This window comes from Mauremys mutica, chromosome 1, assembly GCF_020497125.1.
Source record: "Mauremys mutica isolate MM-2020 ecotype Southern chromosome 1, ASM2049712v1, whole genome shotgun sequence".
NCBI classification, from domain to species: domain Eukaryota; kingdom Metazoa; phylum Chordata; order Testudines; family Geoemydidae; genus Mauremys; species Mauremys mutica.
Genome location: NC_059072.1, coordinates 206122241 through 206142681, shown reverse-complemented (window position 1 = coordinate 206142681; position 20441 = coordinate 206122241). Strand labels below are relative to the sequence as shown.

The window sequence follows — 20441 nt, the reverse complement described above, 5'->3', positions numbered from 1 at the left end:
GGCGATGCGCCTGTGTGCTTGCAAAGGCCGGGCGCGGGCTGCTGCGCCCTTAAGGACTCAGGAGCCTGTGGCCGCGCTGTGAGTGAGGGGGCGCAGGCTGGGAAGGGCCGGGGACGGCGCGGCGGCGGCGGCCACCGGCTCCAGGTTGACGCGGGGGCGGAGCAGCTCGGCGCGCGGGGCGGGCGCTGGGCAGGACCAGCGAGGCCGCAGCGCCATGCGAGAGCGGTGCCCGCCCGCCCGGCCCGGCGCTTGCAAGGCTCCCGCCCCGCGCAGCCCGGGCTGGGCAGCGCGCAGAGGACGCGGCGGCGGCGCAGGCTGCTGGCGAGGGGCCCCCGGGCCTCAGCGGGGCGCGGGCCTCTAGCGGCCCCCGCGGGCAGCGCCTTCCCGGGCTGCGACTGGCGGCCGCCCCGCTCCCGCTCCGCTCCCGGCGGCGGGTCTTCTGGCCTGCTCCGCCCTAGGGCGGCCTCGGGCCGGACCTTGCTCCCGCCGGCGCCTGCCACGGGGTTGCAAACGCCGCTGCTCGGGGCTCTCGGCCACCGGGCTGAGGGGGCGCGGGAGAAGCCGATGCCTTGAGCTGTTCCCCCACCCCCGGCGAGGGGAGGGACCCTGGCACGCGAGGAGCGGAGCGGGCGGAGCGGGCAGCCGGCTGGGTCTGTGCAGTCATGGCTTGGCCGGCGTATTGGGTGGACGAGATCCAGTGGTTTGCCCTGGTCACTCTGTTTGTGGCCGCCCTGGTCACTCTGGCCATCTACCTGGTGCAATATGCGCTGGTCGCTCTGCGGAACAGCAGGAGGCAACCGGCGTCGTCGGCTGAACTTCTGCAGGGAAATGACACCCTGTTGGCGTGGGTGCTGTCTCTGACCAGCTGGAGGACCCAGTGGCAGAAAGCTTGGATAACAGCCCTGAATGCAGAAGCCAAAGTGAGAGGGGTAAGTGGCCGTGTATCCTGGAAAAAAAAATGAAAACAAAAATAGTGACATTCTTGCACTGAAAACGACGTTGCAATCGTCTGTGTTACCATAATATGAGCATCTGCACTTATTGCAAGTATGTGTTCCTTGAGAGCTCATGGTTTTGAATGGAGATCTGTTTCCCCAGTCCTATTTCATGGGGGTGTAACCCTGTTGACTCTAATGGGGTTTCAAATCGGAGTGAAAAGAGAGTGGGGAAAATGGCTTTATGTCTCTTATTCCAAAAGGATCCTATATGTAGTATTTTAAATACTGTTGTGACTTTTATATCTGCACTTTTGCGTAGGTTGAAGCCCTGGAAAGTAATTTGAAAACGGAGCCTCAGATTTTTAAGACCGCAGTGTAAGGACACTATCAAGTTATTTTTTCCCTTCCAAAAGTTGACGTTTTACTCACTGTTCATCATAGTTGCCTTCTGGAAGCTTTAAACTAAAATCTTTCTTCCCACTTCTTACCAAATCAGTATGATTCCTTCCACTTTTTTGAACTGTCATTCCATTAAAAAGGCAAATCTATTTTGGTAAATACATATGAATTTGGAAATGCAAGAGCCAAATTTAGCTTTCCATTACAGCTGTATAAATCAGGAGTACAGCATAAAGCATCAATGAACTGGATGTACACTCGTGTAACTGAAAGTAAAATCCGACCCCAAAGACTTACACCTCCCCTAGAGCACTCTTGTAGTTGTAGAGTCTGCCAGGAGAGCTAAGTAAGTGTTGTGTATCTCAGTAACATGCTAGAACTTCACTAGACTCCGGTTTTATTCTTCGTTTGCTAACTGTGAATCAAGTCTTTTGGGGACTATGAAAAATGCTAACTGTTTATACATTTGTTAATAAAAGATACATAATGTTTACCTGATTTTATTATGTTGAAGTGAATGTCACTATTTGACGTCTGCTTTTCTTTGCCCACTATTTACCATGTTTGCCAAAACAAGAAGTTAATATGTGTATGGTTACACTTATTCAGAATATCTTTGCCAGTGAAATCTAGAAATGTTCCTGTTCTAGCCAATATTTCCTTTAAAAATATATAGAAGGGAGATGGCTGGAAGTGCAGAAGAGAGGGTGTTACTGACCTCTCAACCAATCAAGATAGACTCTGCATATGCAATTGATAACATTGTCCTGTACCTCTGAGGTAAACAGTAGAAACTTCCTGACTTGTCACATGACTCTAATGTCAATCATGAGCCAGACTTTTCCCCCCTGTATATAACTCTCAAAACTCTCAGTTCCAGCCCCTCTTATTTATGCTTTTGAACACATTTCAGATTTTTGATGTTTACTTCTGTTTAACTTATTTTTGTTTATCTGGCAGATCTCAGTCTTGTAGTGTGGAGCAGAATGGAGTCAAATAAGATAATGTTCAACCTTATTATGCCAGTCATGCAACTTATGTTTGAATTTTATATAAAACTTAAAAAAAAAAAAAAGTCTGAATTGGCATGCACAACATTTGACCTACCTTTCTACTCCCAGTATCCTTGTGTAAAGCATGTAAAACTTTTATATATAGTATTTAAAAAAAAACAAAACCTCTCTGGATCTGAAGAGGGGATGCAAGGGTAGGTCAGGCCACAACAACCTAATTTCCTGGACTGAAATTGAAACTTTGCTGTGTAGAATTGGAAATGCCCAGTTCTAACCATCTGGGAAATGTTATGTTTCTGAGTGTAGATTTTTGTGTGTTCTTCAGTACCATCTCCCCAAGCCAGTGATCTTTTGTTAGCCATCTATTATTTCTAAGCAACTCATGTGTGCGTGTGTGCATGTGTGTGGGAAATTTAAAATTCTCCAGGCATTATTGTAAATGGGGAAGGTCGGTAGGAAATACTTTTGATTGTCCTCTTAAAATATCAGTGCTGTGTGAGAAAACTATGGGTGTTATGATAAAGGATGAAAGAGTTCTGCAAAAATAAATATGTTAAGAATTGGGGATAGGTTCCAGGAGACAGAAATTAACACCACACTGTAGGCAAACAGATACAGAAAGTAACATATCACACACACACACACACACACACACACACACACACACACACACACACACACACACACACACACACACACACACACACACACACACACACACACACACACACACACACACACACACCTCTGTAGCCTTTTTTTTGCTGAATTTACTTTCTGACACTGCAATATGTTGTTCCTACTTCAGCTAGGCTCCCAACTGCTCAGAACAATGTCAGCATCGCAAGGCTAATGAAATTCCTCTATGTATATTAGGGATCTCTTTCTCCCCTCTTTGTGTGTGTTACGTTTACATCATATTCTTCTTCCTAGGTTCTGGTCAGTGTTGTGGGCGTGGGGTGTTTTTTGTTTTTAATACTTAACAGAAATATTGTTGTGTGTTTAAAAATCTTGGGATAGATCATGCAGCCAGCCATATAATGTGCTGTAGAATAGAGTTATTAGGCCAGATCCTGAAATCAGTTATTACTATTATTTTTAAATATTTATATTATGGTAGCTGTGAGAAAACCTTACTCATGAGAGTAGCTTCATTGAATTCAGTAGAACTACCTGCAATATGTAAGTGCCCTCACCTCCCGTTGCTGTCAGGATCAGGCCTTATGAGAGTGAAATTCAGCATAGGTTTTTCCAGGATGTTCCTTGCATTATGTAGTGGAGCATAGTGGATAGGATTTAAAAACCCCTGCAATTTTATATATGAAAACTCATACTTTCTATTATCTGATGGTTTAAAAAACTTTAATGACAATGTGTCTCTATTATGTTGAAGTGAAAATAATTTATTTAATTAAAATGTATTACTTGTTTCTTAGGATTCGTTGTTGCTTACATTTGAAGAAGACACAACTCCTCAGCTACTGGAGCTAGCAGTTAGACGGGTTGTAAGTGTTGTAAAGTCAGCCCAAGAGAAGGTAAATTTTAATGTTTTCTCTTAATTAAAATCGTTACTCCTTTTTAAAATACTAAGCTTTGTCAAGTTGGACTTTCTGAGTTATGGACTGTTGTAAACCCTGTGCATGCTTATTTGAGCTGATTATAAGTTTCAGAGTGTGTTTCAGGGCTACGAGCAATTGATCACAACATTGAGCTCATTCTTAGTTTTATGTATGCGTCTGTTAAGGTCACATGGCCAAATGTTGTTTTCCTATTATTCCCCCTCCCATTACTGTTAAAATCTGCTTAGGGTGGGGAAGGAAAGGAACATTCTGGAGAATGTTTTGTTGATTTAAAGTTTTACTTAACTGCAACCAGATAAGAATAGGCCAAGTAGGTTCAAAGTCTAAGGGTGAAATCTTGGCCCTGTTGAACTCAATGGGAATTTTGTCCTGGTCTTTAATGGGTCTGGAAAGTCACCCTAAAAGGTACTAAGTGAGAACTAGCATATGAATGCCATTTTTTTTAAAAGACGCACACAACATTAAAACAAGACTGAATGTGGCCATTTGAATATGTACATTCTTTCCATGAGATGCACAAGCACAACTCTGTCTTCAGTGGAAGTTGCATTGAGTGGCATAATTTGGACAAAATTGTAGAGGCTAATGACTAAGTTAGGCCCCTAACACAAAGTGGCCTGATTCTCACAGGTGCTAAGCACCCACTCTCTTATTACTTCACTCTTTCTGTTAGTCCTGTGAACTATGCACATAAGTCAGAGTAGTCTAACTTTAGGTTCCCCAATTTGAGGTTTGTTTTGGTTTTGTTTGTTTTTTAATACCTTCCATTCAACAAAGAATTTAAGGGCCCAGAATATGGCAGATCTGCATTCAGAGTAAGACCTGAGTGTTTGTACACCCCTAATTCTGAGGCTAGCTGATGGCTCAGCCAGTCCACAGAGTAAGTTAGGGGAGTCTTAACTCCCAGGATGTAAGGATGCCCATCTGCATCTCCCTTTTCTCCAGCAGTTGGGGCTAGGATGCTATTATGTTGGCTTCACATTATTTGAGGATTCCCCAACACAGGGGGAAACCTCCGGAGGCTGGATCTGCTAGTACTGTGGCTATAGTACTTTGGGCCACCACTGGATCAGATTGATGTTTTTTCTAAGAGATGCTTTACTGCAGGCAGGAATTAATTCAATCAGGGAAGCTCTGTGGCCTGTTTTATACAGGAGGTCAGACTAGATGATTATGGTAGATCCTTCTGGCCTTAATCTATGAATCTATTTAAATATGTTTTGTGGAACAAACATAAGAGGGAGATTGGGGGATTTTGAGGAGGGGGAAGGAGAACCAGCCCAGACCAGAAAAGTCAATAGCCTGGTGATTAGGGCACTCCCCTGGGATGTACCTGCTCTAGAACCTGGGTCTCCCATATCCCATTTAGGCATTCATCTGAGTCTCTTCCATTCCCCTTTCTCTTCCTCCCCCACCCCTCCAAAATACCCCAAAACAAAACATCCTGGATCAAAAAACCTTTCTGATTGAAGCTTAGTTGAGATGATAAGTTTTGGTGTTGACAAATCTACATTTTCCAGTGAGAAACATTTTGGCAAAAAAGTCAGCTATAGACAGGACTGGGTTGAATGCTATCTTAATCATATAGGCAGGTTTCTTATGGAAATGGCTTCAGCCTTATCTATGAATTTCTTTACTCTTCTTGGCTTAAGACACATCCTGCATGAAAATCAAATATATTTTGCCTCTCTGCACAATAGTTGTAAATTAAAGAAGGAGCCCTTTGATAGATACTTTCACTCTCTTTTTAAATGCATGGGTTGTTTTTTTCCCTAGCAAACTCTGGTAGTTTTCCTGTAGAACATTGACTGCAAATCCAAGGTGCATTGATAGTAAATTCACAGAAAAATAAGTAGCTCTTTTGTATTGTTCTGTTCCTGGAACTGGTCTACATTAAATTAGAATGGGAAATTCTATAATACAGAATAGAAACCTTTTTTTAGGCCCTGTTCACACTTCATCTTTCAACTTGAGTTTGTAACTAGTTACTGGCAAGGGTGGCTCTAAATTTGATGTGTGACCAGGCCCCACACGTTTATCAACGCTGTGGCAGCCAAGAGCATTTTGCCCTTGCCAGAGGCCATGGCTGGCACATGGCTATCTTCTTGGCTATCAGTTTGGCACCCTTTTATTTCTGATTGTATTACAAGAGCATCTAGAGGCCTCAGTCAAGGATCAGGGTTCCATTATGCCATGTGCTTTACAAACCTAATTTAAAAAAACACAGTCCCTTCCTCAGAGCTCCCAACTAGGATTATGACAAGACTTAACAGTGGATGCAACAGAGGAATTGGAGTGAAAGGACAAAACGACAGTAAAGTAAATACATGTATGCATAATATTATGCATAAACACCATGGGGTTCTTTTTTTTTATGTTGAGCGTATCTCTTCTGTGTGATTAGTCTCTTTCCTCTCAGCTCTCTCTGCAGTAGGACATGCCTTAGTGCATTAGTCCACATGATGCAGGTTCTACTCTGTGAACAAGTCTACTAGGGCACTGTATCTTCTACTGAGGTATTAATGGATATCTGGCCAGAATGTTGTTTGTTTATTTTTGCAGTAGATCCAGAGACCCCACTTAGGATCAGGGCCCCATTATGCAAGGCACTGTAGAAACATATCCCAACACACTTTGTCCCTTCCTTGAAGAGCTTAAAATCTAAGAAACTGGAGCATTTCCCAGGAATCACTAATGGTTAGGCCGGGTGCCAGCTGTGGGCAAACAAACATGGTTGTAGTGGAAGAAAAGTGGCTGTGTGGATGCAAAGTGAACCATGTGACTTGTTGCAAGTTAAGGTGACCAAGCCTCTAACCAGTTGCAAAATCAATACAAAATATAGTTTGGACAGGGCCTAACTGTATAGAATGAAGTGATTTTGTTTTTAGAAGTACTTGCATTGCTTTAGTTGACTTGGTCAGCATTTCCATCATCTGTTTCCAGTATGGCAGTAAAAGTTTTGTGTTTTGCTTTTGGTTTTTTCCCTCTTGTCTGGAACTTGGCACATAAGGATCTGTCCTAGGCAAGAGCAAGTTTTGAAATCGATTTTAGTTGTTTTTAAGCTACAATCAAAAGTATCCCTCCTTTTCCTTCAAAACATTGACATTGCCTGCTTGACATATTCTTCATTCTCTAAACCACTTCCTCTCCCCCTCACCCCAGGGGGAATTTTTAGAGTAAGGAAAGCTTCATTTAGTGGGCTAATCAGCCATGTGATTTTCAGCTGGGCTTTGCAGCCTGCCCTTGAGGGCCTAATTCAGGTACTCTGCCATTGCAACTGTGCTGCTTCTGTAGGTTGGCTGAGAGAGTTGAGCAGTGCTGCCAAGAGCTGGTGGCATAGGGTAGCACCGTTGTAGTGGTTGGAGCCTTTCAATCCCTTTTGGAGCTGGCCAAGAGCGATGAGGAGCAGGTAAAGACCAGTAATGCAAAAGGCAATCCGTTAGTTTTAAAACACGCTTGAGATGTTTGATATCCATCATCTTACCCGGAACACCTGAGGAGAGACTCCCGGTTACTGGCAGGAGAGAAACATGATCTGTGATTCACGCTGCTTATTGAAGGTCACTGACTAATAAGGTTAACCCAGGCATGGCCTTGGATGAGGTCTCTGATTTTTGTATTTCTGAGATCTGGCTGAGATGAAACTGTTGTGGATGAAGAAGAGAGCCCTGCCTTTCTCCGGTCACTGCTCCAGGTGCAGAGTTAAGATAGTTTGGGTGCCTAAGAATAAATTGGCATACCTTCAAACACTGGGGTTTATTGTAAATTTAACCTTCACTTTAATTTTCTGGCTTTCTAATGGTGTGGTTTTTCTTATAAGGATTTTTCGTCCTAAATTACTGATATGCACTCAACCTTCATTAAGCTAGTTATCTGGGAATAAAATTGTGTTGTATAGTAGCACCTGTTTCTTTTCCTTTCAAAGAAAAGGCCAGCCAATCCTACTAACGCACTGAGAGTTTTAATAAATACATATAGCCAGTCATCTTAACAAGCCCTAAATATACTGCTACTGGGAAGCTAAGAATTTACCACTTAAAATCTATTTCATTATGGGATATGACCCACTTGTTTAGAAGGGGTAGGAAGAAAAGAATGTCAGAGGCGTCGGCAACATTTGAAACAATGCGTGGAGTGTGTGTGTTTATATATATCCGCATCCGATCCACAAAAATGATCTATGACTATCCGCATCCATGGATATAAAGCAGATAGCCGCGGATTTGCAGGGCTCTACTGATGTTGATAAAGATATTAAGAGCTGTTGTGTTTTCTCTCCCACAGTCTTCCAGAGGATGCATTGACTTACTTTAAAAACTTAAATCTCTGATTGCAGAACAGATGAGTAGAGTAACAAATTCTACTTTTGTGCTTTAACAGCATACTTAAAATGTTCCTATGAAACGAATCCTTAGGTAGCAACGGTCCTTAGGTAGCAGTTTTAGACCGAGCTGGATGAGCAAGCGTCTCAGAGGGCTGATTAAGAAAAAACAGAAAGCATACAAGGAGTGGAAGATGGGAGGGATCAGCAAAGAAACCTACCTTATTGAGGTCAGAGGGTGTAGGGATGCAGTGAGAAAGGCCAAAAGCCGGGTAAAGAGATGGACCTTGCGAAGGGAATTAAAACCAATAGTAAAAGGTTTTTTAGCCATATAAATAGGAAGAAAACCAAGAAAGAAGAAGTGGGACCGCTTAAAACTGTAAACGGAGTGGAGATTAAGGATAAACTAGGCATGGCACAATATCTAAACAAATATTTTGCCTCGGTCTTTAATGAGGCTAATGAAGGGCTTAGGAATAGTGGCAGAGTGACTGATAGGAATGAAGGTGCGGGGTTGGAAATTACAGTATCCGAGGTAGAAGCCAAACTTGAACAGCTTAACGGTAGTAAATCAGGTGGCCCGGATAATCTTCATCCTAGAATATTAAAGGAATTGGCGAGTGAAATTGCAAGCCCGTTAGCGATAATTTTTAACGAATCTCTAAACTCGGGGGTTGTACCGTTTGACTGGAGATTAGCTAATATAGTTCCTATTTTCAAGAAGGGGAAAAAAAGTGACCCGGGTAACTACAGGCCTGTTAGTTTAACATCTGTAGTATGTAAAGTCATGGAAAAAATATTAAAGGAGAGAGTAGTTACGGACCTTGAGGTCAGTGGCTATTGGGACAAATTACAACATGGTTTTACGAAAGGTAGATTGTGCCAAACCAACCTGATCTCCTTCTTTGAGAAAGTAACAGATTTTTTAGACAAGGGAAATGCGGTGGATCTAAATATATCTTGATTTCAGTAAGGCGTTTGATACGGTACCGCATGAAGAATTACTGGTTAAATTGGAAAAGATGGGGATCGAAATGAAAATCCAGAGGTGGATAAGGAACTGGTTAAAGAGGAAACTGCAGCGGGTTGTACTGAAAGGTGATCTGTCGGGTTGGAGGGAGGTTACCAGTGGAGTTCCTCAAGGTTCGGTTTTGGGTCCGATCTTATTCAATCTATTTATCACTGACCTCGGAACCAAAAGTAGGAGTGGGCTGATAAAGTTTGCGGATGACACGAAGTTGGGAGGTATTGCCAATTCGGAGAAGGATCGGGATATCCTCCAGGGAGATTTGGATGACCTTGTAAACTGGAGTATTAGTAATAGGATGAAGTTCAATAGTGAGAAGTGTAAGGTTATGCATTTAGGGATGACTAACGGGAATTTTAGTTATAAGCTGGGGACGCACCAGTTGGAAGTAACGGAAGAGGAGAAGGACCTCGGAGTCCTGGTTGATCGCAGGATGACTATGAGTCGGCAATGTGATGTGGCCGTTAAAAAAGCTAATGCGGTCTTGGGATGCATTAGGCGAGGTATTTCTAGTAGAGATAAGGAGGTGCTAGTCCCGTTATACAAGGCGTTGGTGAGACCTCATTTGGAGTACTGTGTGCAGTTTTGGTCTCCCATGTTTAAGAAGGATGAATTCAAACTGGAACGGGTACAAAGGGGCCACTAGAATGATCCGAGGAATGGAAAGCCTGTCGTATGAAAGGAGACTTGAGGAGCTCGGTTTGTTTTCCTTAACCAAAAGAAGGTTGAGAGGAGATATGATTGCTCTCTTTAAATATATCAGAGGGATAAATACCAGGGAGGGAGAGGAATTATTTCAGCTCAGTACTAATGTGGACACGAGAACAAATGGATATAAATTGGCAGTCGGGAAGTTTAGGCTTGAAATTAGACGAAGGTTTCTAACCATCAGGGGAGTGAAATTCTGGAACAGCCTACCGAGGGAAACAGTGGGGGCGAAGGACCTCTCTGGCTTTAAGATTAAGCTTGATAAGTTTATGGAGGGAATGGTTTGATAGGATAACGTTTAGTCAATTTAGTCAATAGGTCAATAACGTGCGGCCACTGGTAATTAGTACCGAGGGTCAATGTTGGGATATTGAAAGTCTTTTTCCTGAGTGTCTGTCTGGAGAATCTTGCCCGCATGCTCGGGGTTCAGCTGATCGCCATATTTGGGGTCGGGAAGGAATTTTCCTCCAGGGTAGATTGGCAGTGGCCCTGGAGGTTTTTGCCTTCCTCCGCAGCATGGGGCAGGGGTCGCTTGCTGGAGGATTATCTGCTACTTGAAGTCTTTAAATCAGGATTTGGGGACTTCAACAGCTGAGTCAAGGGAGAGAATTATTTCAGGAGTGGGTGGGTCAGCTTTTGTGGCCTGCATCTTGCGGGAGGTCAGACTAGATGATCATAATGGTCCCTTCTGATCTTAAGTTCTATGATTCTGTGAATCCTGAATCAGAAATTGATGACTTCACGTTGAGCTAGTGTACTTGCATTATAAGAGCATGACTGTGATGTCTATTCACTGAAGAGTGCTGATGTGATTCTGCCTCCTTAGTGAATTACCGTCTATATCTGGGGCTCCTCTGTGTTGTGAAATGTGTACTGCAAGTTCTTTGAATGTAGAAAGTTCCTGAACCAAATTGGTTTGGGGGAGGAGGGAGGATGAGATTTTGCATTTGTAGGAATATATTGAGGTATATAAATAAAGTTACTGTTCATAACAGCAAATGGACTGGCTACCTTGGGTTAAGCAACATGTTATTGCAGGCAGGCACTGTACAAGCTTTGTCCCTTGAATATTCACCCCAAACTCTGCCAGTACTAAATTTCAACACCTCTTCTGGTTTAACCAAAGATCTCTTAAGTAGAGGAGGCTAATTATGCCAAATTATATGATGGTGTTTTGTTATGTTCACAACAAAATTCATCTTTGTGATAGCTGTGTGTCACAATGACACGTTGCTTTTGTGAATTCCACAAAAGCGACTTCATTATTTTATCCAGGCCATCTTGTGATCCAGAAATCTTAATGTCTTGTGAAACTTTCACAAAATGGCTAGTTTCACATCAAAATATGAAAAAACTGGGATTTCATCATGTTTTGATGCAAAAATATGATCTTTGACTAAAATTTTGTATTTTTTTTGAAAGTGTGTGTGTGGGGGAATGTTTGACAGTCAAGGAACGTACTTGAAGCATTTTATTGATTGTCAAAATCTCCAATTTTTGAGAAAGGTAGTGATTGTAAATGCTTTACACTACAGTCAGGATTTGAACTTTGGTCTCCAGAAATGAAAGTCTAGTGTCCTTGTCCCTTGCATTTCTGAACTTCATAATTTTTCTAACTGATCAAGGTAGAAAGTTTCTTGAATGAAAACCTTATTTATTCCCCGCTAGGTGGTTTCTTGTAATGTAGTGGGAGACTCCATTCAATTTATTGTTCATGTGTCTCATACTTCACCTACTACCACAGAATGTCAGTCATACAGTGTGAAACTGTCTCCACTTCACTTACAGGTAATGTTTTTAAATTATATCCCTTGCTAAATATTACATTCATATCCAAAAAGACTAATTGGACCAATTTTTTTACATATACGGTGGTCAAACTGAAAGATTGTTTTAACTTTTGAATCTCGTAGTTACAAAATGCTTAAATATTTGTTAGCGCTGTCCACAAAAGTTGGTGCTTTTTTTTTTAAAGGTACTTTTGTCCCAATTCATTGTATAATTAAAAGTAAATATTTGTGAAGACAATGCAAATAAATAATATTGCATTTATAATTGTGGACCATGAAAATACATTTTTTTTCCCCATGAGTCTGACGTTCTCAACCAGGGGTCTGGGGCCCCCTGGAGGGCCGTGAGCAGGTTTCAGGGCCAGCGTTGGACTCATTGGGGCCCAGGGCAGAAAGCCAAAGCCCCACCACATGGGGCTACAGCCGAAGCCTGAGCAACATAGTTTCGCAGAGGCATCTGTGTCATGGGGCCCCAGGCAATTGCCATGCTTGGTATCTCTTACTTCCTCCCTGTCTTTTATATGTAGAAAGCCAGTTGTTCTGGCACAGGTGGGCCATGGAGTTTTTATAGTATGTGTGTGCGTGGGGGGGGGGGGGGGTGGCTCAGAGAAGGGAAAAAAAAAGAAGGTTGAGAACCCCTGCCCTAGGCTATACACATAAGAAATTATTTCACCTTTTAGCGTATTCTATGTTCTTCTCAGGCCACTATCATTTGAGATTTATTAAATTAAATGCTGGTATCACTCTGTCTTCAGTGATACTGCACTTGTTTACAGCAGTGATTAGCTTTGTCCAGTGCTTCTCTTAAAAGATATTTACAACAAGTCTGCAGATGACAAAAACTAACCTCTGTCATTTCAACAGCTGGAACTCTATCTGAAAGAGAAAGGAGAAGACATTGAAGTTGTGTGGTCCTTCCTTAATGCCCCTGAAACTAATATTCATATCCAGCCAACAGCAGTGCAGGAGGTCAGTCAGTAAGTTTTTTTTATTTTTGTTTGTTTGTCTGTCTGTCTGTCTTAACCAGTCCTCTAAAACAAAACTAAAGGACACATTTTGAGTCCCCTCTTAAGCACCATAATATCCCACGTGGATACTAAAGTGTTAAACCTAAGTTGAGGTAGAGTTGACCAGTTTTGACAGAGAAATCTTTTGTTGGGTCATTGGTTTCATCCAAAGCTAAAAGCATGAAAAATCTTGCTTCTTAAATAAAATTATTTCTCAAAGCATTTTTGGACATCTGTAATAAGTGTCCCAATCAAAATATTTAAGTCACTGTTTCGATCACTTGCATTAGAATTAGAAGAGGACAACCTTATTTCAGAGTCAACTTGACAAATGACTAGTTTGGCGGCAGCGGGAGAGGGACTAAGAATCTTAAGGCTTTCCATAGTGCTAAGCACTTGATTTGTGCTCTCTGATTTGCATATGTTATCTTTCAAGTTACAAATGAATTTTCTCACTATTTGGGACCTTCCTCTCCTCACTCAACTTTGTATTTTTCAGATTAGAGAAATTGTACCTTAACAACGGGAAATGGTTCTCTTGTGGGTTTTTTTTTGTTTGTTGTTGTTTTTTTAAAACTATACACTTACTTTTTTCTGTCTTGCACTGTAACTTGTGTGGTGTTTTTTCCCTTCTTAAAAAGTTGACTTCAGTGCATGTTAGAGCTTCTTCTGAGGAGTTGTATTGACTGAATGATAACTGCGGGGGAGGGATATTTAATTTTATTATCATGGGTATACAGATAAATGTATTAAAAACCGATGTATGACAAAACACTCTTCAGAACACTTTAAAAAAACAAAAACAAAAACTCAGATTTATTTTGCATGTGTGGCAACCTAAATGACCTTAATCACTGGGAGTAATATCTAATATCTATGTATTGACAGGTCATAATGTCTCTGAAACAGTGTGGCCTGTTGTATCAAAAACTCTGCTTTTTGAAAAGTGCTTGACTGTGGATTTACAAGTGTAGTTATATTGCATTGGGTGTTGTACATGCTCTTAAAAGAAACTGTAAAATCTAAGTAACTAAAGGCTTCATTTTCTCCATAATGTTAATGGGAACTGAGTATGCATCTTATAGGTCTAGAGTCGAAACCCCCCAAAATATTGACATTTGTAAATGAACTAAAGTTTGGAAATTATTTCGGCTCCTTCATTTAAATGACATTTTTCCCTCTGTTCCTTATTTTTTTAAGTAAATACTTTTACAAGCAAAATAATAATGATCATCACTTAAAGAACTTATCTTTACAGTGCTTCACACACACCAGTTAAACTGGATGAAATAGTAAGATTCTAATTTACACTGACAAAAGCTGGATTACTTTGAATCACACTTGGTGCTCTGTACTTGGCTGAATTTTAGTATTGCAAATGATATGGCCTTGCATAGAAACTGCACTACCCAGTCACAAAAATAATATGTGACAGTTAGGAACGACAGTTCTAACATATTCTAAAAATGACGTGTTAAGGGTTCTTGACGTAACTTATTCAGATGCAGTTTTAATGTTTCCTGTGTTGGATTCCAGAAAGAGGGTTGAATGTAAACGTTTACAGCTGAAGATGGGACACACATAATGGTGTTCAAGTTTTTTCAAACATTTATATTCTGCTTGAAGCCAACAAGGAAGTGGAATATAATCTTTGAAAAAAAATTTTATATGAACCTAATTCCCCGACAACCCCAAATGCCCATGACATTGGGTATCTGTCTTTCCAAGCCTTTGTATTTGGAACTAAATTTGGGTGAGTGGAGGTTTTTTGTTTTAAGTGAACTGCTTCACACATGGACATGAAAGCATCAGAAAAAGCCAATGAGTATCAGGCTAATTATAACAATTAGCATAACTTAGTTCATAGCAAAATTAGAACTCATTGGAATTTTTCAAATTTTCAACAACAGTTTCCATTAAACTAAATTTTCATTGAAAGTGGGCAGTGAGCGGGGGGGAAACACCCAAAAAGGGGTTGGTTGGTTTTATTTATTTATTTATTTTTAACTTTGTCGGGGGGAGGTTCAAGCAGGTGTAACGAAGGTTTGTTATCCATACACTTACCAAATTGATACGGTGACACTGCCAAAATGGACACTGGAAATTTAATTGTAGCAGTCTTTTGGGGTATTTTTTTTTAAATATTGGAGCACAACAACATGCAACTTATAGAAATAGGCCCCTTAAGTAGGTTACAAGAGAGAGAAGCAGCAGTACAACATGAGAAAAATAAGGTTGAAGGGTGTTTTATATGAACAATATCTACACGTCTTCAGAGTGTGACATCATAAAGCAGGTAGTGAAACAAGATGTATATATATTGCAGATTGGGATTGTTCAAACACACCTAATACCACCCCTCAACAAGTTAGTGGTCAAGAAGGGACTCTGACTTTAAATTTATTAGGCCTGTGGTGAAGATTTGGGTGTCACTTGCACTAGTGCAGGAATATTTCATTAACTTATGCTAGTTCTAAAGCACAGTGTAGGTTTGCAAAATGAAGTGGTCAGTCCTGTGATGTGTTGAGCATTCTTGGCTCCCATCAAAATTGTTGAGAGTTGATGGAACTCAGTCAGAATGTTGCAGGACACTCATCTGCCAGGATTAGGCCTTTCGTCCCCATTGTGGTGATCATCTTGAGTTGCGCCAGTGAGTTGTTGGGATATTTCTGCCAGGAATGCAGCTAAATAGTTTAGCTTCTGCAACAGGGGCCTAGTTAATATCCATTTTTTGGTCTCTAACTTTTTGCCAGAGAATGCGAGTCCTCCGATTGCATACAAAATGGCTGTGCATTCCCACCTGACCACAGCACACATCAGGATACTCTTTCCATCTTACTGTAAGAATCAGGAGACATGAATGTTTCATATAAGACTCAGTAAATTGGCTCCATTCTTTTAAAAGTTATGGTCTGTAACAGTATAATCTTTCTAAATGAGATGTCAGTTTGAGACACTCCTCTATATACTTTCATCTATAGGTATTCTCTGTCATGTAGGTCTATGCAGTGTCTCCCTGTATAGCCTGCTTTACATCTCTCTGTACATTAGAAATTGAACCTCTTCTAGATTCTTCCTGGACCACTTCCAGTGCTCTTGAATTTCTTAATTGCTATCTATGTGCAATAATTTAATTCCAAATATTGAAGAAACCTGAAGCATAGAATAGCATGCTGCCACTGATAGATTGTAGCTAAAAGTAAACCTCCTTTATCAGATCACTGGCAAGCAAACAATTACTGCATTGATGTGCTTTATAAGTAACCTCAAAGCTACCATGTATAAGCAAAATTTTGCAATGCATTTTGATGCAATATGAAGGACCGAGCATAAATGAGTGCTGCGATGAACCATCAATATCTGGAAAGCATTTCTTGGATGACAAGCGGGGATGGGATTGATAGCTTAAGTTTCTTGACTGGAGCTGCCTGAATATTCATACAGAACTATTTTAGGCATGGCTGAGGTTTGCGCTTAAGAAGTACCAAAATGATCATTGTGTGCTGAATAGAAGTTGCCAAATTTCAGCTAATGGCAGTCCGCATAGTTCCATAGAAGTCAATGGTACTAGGTTGCTAATCTGACCTGCTGTCTGTATGTACTGTATTGCTATCCTGGTGTTGCCCAGGTGGTAAAAGAGCTTTAACAGCATAACAAATATGTATGAAATCATGACTGAGGTTCTTTTTGAGGTGAGTAATGACTCTACCCTTTCCATTTCTCTTTCAGAACTGCATGTGATTATAATGCATATATTGTGAATGTGGGTTTTTTATTTTTAATAGCTAAGATCAGTGACTATTTGTCTGACATTTCAGTATGTCTGCCTATTGGCACTAGACCTGCTCTCATTCTTACAACATTTGCTTTATGATATAGTGGTAGTCTGCATAGTCAGCTGTCCAGTGAATTTCTGCATTAATGTTTATTCTCCTGATTAATTAGAAGCATGATTCTTTTTTTCTCCCCTACTAGGGCCAGATGGCTGAGACATGTGCAATATCTGAGCTATTCAGAGATGTTTTCCAGAATCTGATTAGTTCAGTTTCACCATCTGTAATTTTGAGTACAAAACCTACAGATATAATAAAGGAGGTACAGGTAAGTCTTGTATACATTTAGATAAATTTTGCAACCTGCTTTCTGTTAATATTAATATGTCTGGTCAGAGGACACTCATAATCCTGTGAATGAACTGCAAGTTTAACACTGTGCTATTTGATCAGAAATCATAGAGAAACACTTTAAAGCACATAACCTCTGGTACAGGAGGATTTTACCTTAAAATTCCTGGGTGACTACTTTGTTGCTAATGCTGCCCTGTAATTTTTAATATCAAATGACTTTTACCATGTTGATCTGTATGAGTATACACAGTATTGAGTATTTTATATAGATGATCCCTTATGTCTTGTTTCCTTTTCACAGAATGTACAAAACATAGGAACTCTCCCCCAGGGCACGAGCCCTCCGAAACCTCCTAGGATTCATGAACTAAAACTGCTAGTGAAGAACATTGTAGCCACACTGACTGATCACAGTGCTGCAGGTAAAACAAAATCTACTGCAGACAGATGTTCTGCTTCAAAGTTGTAAGGAGGGTGACTCTTAAACCTGTAGTGGTCATACTTTCAGACACAACAAAATACAATGAATGGATCAGATAACTCCTCCTTCTGATCTGCTGCCTCTGCATCACTGGTGGGCCTTTTTCCTTTCCATCCTCTCCACTTCCCAGAACCTGTAGGTGGGGCGGAGTAACTGATTGATTTTAATTTGAATAATTAAAAGACTCATGCACAAACCTAAGTGTCTTGGCACATAATATTGTAACAAAATAAAACCCCAGAAGCACTAATTAATTACTCCAAAAAGGAATCCTGCCAAGTTCCTTTCCATCCTGCCATCGTTACTGGAAGCAGACCTTCAGCCCTCCCTCAAAACCCTATGGAGCAGATTCCTTTGCACCATGCCCAGGTCACCAATTTTGTGTTATTTCAAACCAAGATTATGCACTGTGCACATCATGACTCTCTCCTTCTATGCCCCCAGCAAACCATAGTCAATAAACTGCTCGGTACCATGAAGCACCCCTACAATTAAGGAGGATGGGGAGTTCTGAGGCAGCAGAAGATGAAGTAATTGATAAGGTGGCTGTAATGGAGTTGCACTTCCAAGGAGCAGAGGGCCCTGTTGCCAATGTGAAGGCATAGGATCTTTATCAAGATGGTTCTGTCCTTTGGCAAGATATGTACAGTCCTCCAAGGGTGGTGTGGGAAGAGGAGGACATAGAATACAGTGCACTGATTGTGTTCAATTCTGTGTGTATGTGGGGTTAGGGTAATCATTCTGTTAGGGGCGTGGAGGGAACTCCAAAGGAAACCTCCTTAGTTCTCTTTCCTCAGTCAGGGCCTCTCCCCTGCAGGTCTGTTGGTGGGAAGGGGTTGAATATGGCCCAATATGAATTATTATGTCCAGAGATTTCCAAGAAAATTAATTTGTTACACATTGTATGGTCTGAAAAGTCACATTTGGGGGAGAGGAGAGGAAACAAAAGGAAGTAAAACACCTTGAAAGACCCTTATTGTACTGTCACTTTTTAATACAACTTTCCACTTAAATCATTTGGAAGCTCTGCTTAACAACTGATGACTCAACATAAGCCCTCCAACTCACGGTCTTTTTTCTGTTTGGTTGATATGACACTGGTTTAGCTGTGCCCTGAGTAATTTGTTAAAACTAGAACCCTCCATGAGATGTTTATTCAGGCAGGGATACTTTATTGAAGAAAGACATACTTTTTTCCAAAAAAACCCAGTCATTGGCTTGGGACACATGGAGCATGAAGCCAAGCAGGAGGTCACTGCCTCCTAAAACAAGTTGTGCTGCTTATGTTTGGGGCGTAGGCATTCAACCTGTCTTTCAAGTGCTAAGCTTCTTCATGATCAAGCCTGCATGCTTCATTGCTTGAGGGCTTGAGCACCAACTAAGCTTTTCAGAAGTGTCTGATCCAGGGTTTTGGACCTGTGCTCCGGCTCCGCTCCAGCTCCAGGCAAAAACCTGCATCTCCACTGCTCTGGAGCTGCTCCGCGCTCCAGCTCCAGGCTCTGCTTCAAAGCCCTGATCTGATCAGTGACCTTTGGGTGCCTCAATTTTGTGTGTGCCCAACTTGAGACCTTTCAAAAGGGTGCTTTTTCAATGTAGATTTCCCTCCACCCCCGAATATGGGTGATCGGAACTTTCTGAAAATCTTTTAACATGCCTCGATCTGAGCATCCAGAATCGCTAGTTACTTAACAAACAAACAGATGCCCCTTCTGAAGTGCTTCAGGTTGGGTGCAGTCTTGGTCTCTGTGGCTTTTGTAATGTAAATAGGCCAGAATTCAACAGTCATTAAACCCTGTGCTTGGGTTTGACTCCCTACTGAGAATGGGGTGAATCCTTAGCACTGTCAGGCTAAGGGATTTTTTTTTTCTTTTCTTAAGTGACTGTTATTGGATCATGTTAAAACATTTTAAAACATAGTTTGTTTTCGCCATTTGTAGGCAGGACTAAACTGAGTCTAACCATGTTGTTGGAGCCCTCTGTAGAATGATTGATTAACCTGCATAGTTTCTTTGCCTATGTTTCTACATAGGCTAAAACATGAATTTTTAACCTGTCCATAACAGGGTTTTGCCACATTAATATGCCTGTATGAGTTTGTATAGTGAGTTCTAACTGGTAAATAATCATTGTTTACAATTACTTTGCTAGTAGGCTCTACATATGTTTTTGTATAGGTCTTATGTGTATGAGGTTCAGGTAACACATCTTAGATTGATCTAATATAGCAAATTACACGTGTGTGTGTGTGTGTGTGTGTGTGTGTAGATTCAGTATATAACTTTGTCTATTTCTGTGCACAAACCTCAGTGCAAATTTGTGTATGTTCTTGCCTGTTGTCATTCTCCAGAGTCCCAAAGATGAAAAATAGTGACTTTTGGCATTGTAAAAGTTACTCCTTTTTATTAAATGTGGTTTTTAGAAGCTATAAATAATACCAACTGTTCCTACTTGGAATTAACAATAAAATTATTCACTTTTACCTTCAACTTGTTAGTAGACATTTCTGTGTTAGTAGAGCAATGCTCTTGAGTGGCATGATCTCTTTAAAAATAGCAGTCTGTAAATCCATTGTTCATTAACAATATGGCAATCAATATCTGTTAACACAAGAAATAGTAGTTCCTCAAGAAACAGCTAGATAGACCGTCAGTAAGGACTTCAAATATTTTATCTAATTTTTGTTTTAAGTGACTTGAAACCATATAATTGTTCACATAACTTCTCTTGGTAACTACATTTCCGATTGTTATTACCCTCCTCCTCTCTCTAGCTCTCGTGATTTTGTTACACTGACACTCATAGCTCCTGGTCTTAAAATTAAAGTGTAAGGTCTTTGGGGCCTGGATTGTTTGGGTTTTTTTAGTATGTTTATACAACATGTTGGGCAAGGATGCCCCAATCTTGACTGGGCATTAATGTAATACAAACAATAAGGGGTAGGAAGAAGGAATAACACTAGGGTGTGGGGGGCTTTTTTTTTTCCCCCCAGTGGTCTTGACAAAAAGGTGTCTTGTACTTGTTCAAGAGAAATAGGCTTATTGATGACTTGA

General features: G+C 41.0%; 1 protein-coding gene across 2 annotated transcripts in view; it reads left to right on the top strand.

The window, feature by feature from the left end:
* The first annotated feature begins 480 nt into the window (after window positions 1-480).
* The window catches only part of C2CD2 (C2 calcium dependent domain containing 2), a 48763-nt gene continuing 28802 nt past the window's right edge, over window positions 481-20441 (top strand). The window contains exons 1-6 of one of the 2 annotated variants that reach the window (XM_045002542.1): window positions 481-929; window positions 3787-3885; window positions 11655-11774; window positions 12641-12745; window positions 16759-16884; window positions 17212-17332. In XM_045002542.1, the coding sequence (XP_044858477.1) occupies window positions 663-929; window positions 3787-3885; window positions 11655-11774; window positions 12641-12745; window positions 16759-16884; window positions 17212-17332 (838 nt within the window). In that variant the 5' untranslated portion in view covers window positions 481-662. The remainder of the gene's footprint in view (window positions 930-3786; window positions 3886-11654; window positions 11775-12640; window positions 12746-16758; window positions 16885-17211; window positions 17333-20441) is intronic. The other variant, XM_045002543.1, reaches the window with a different exon arrangement.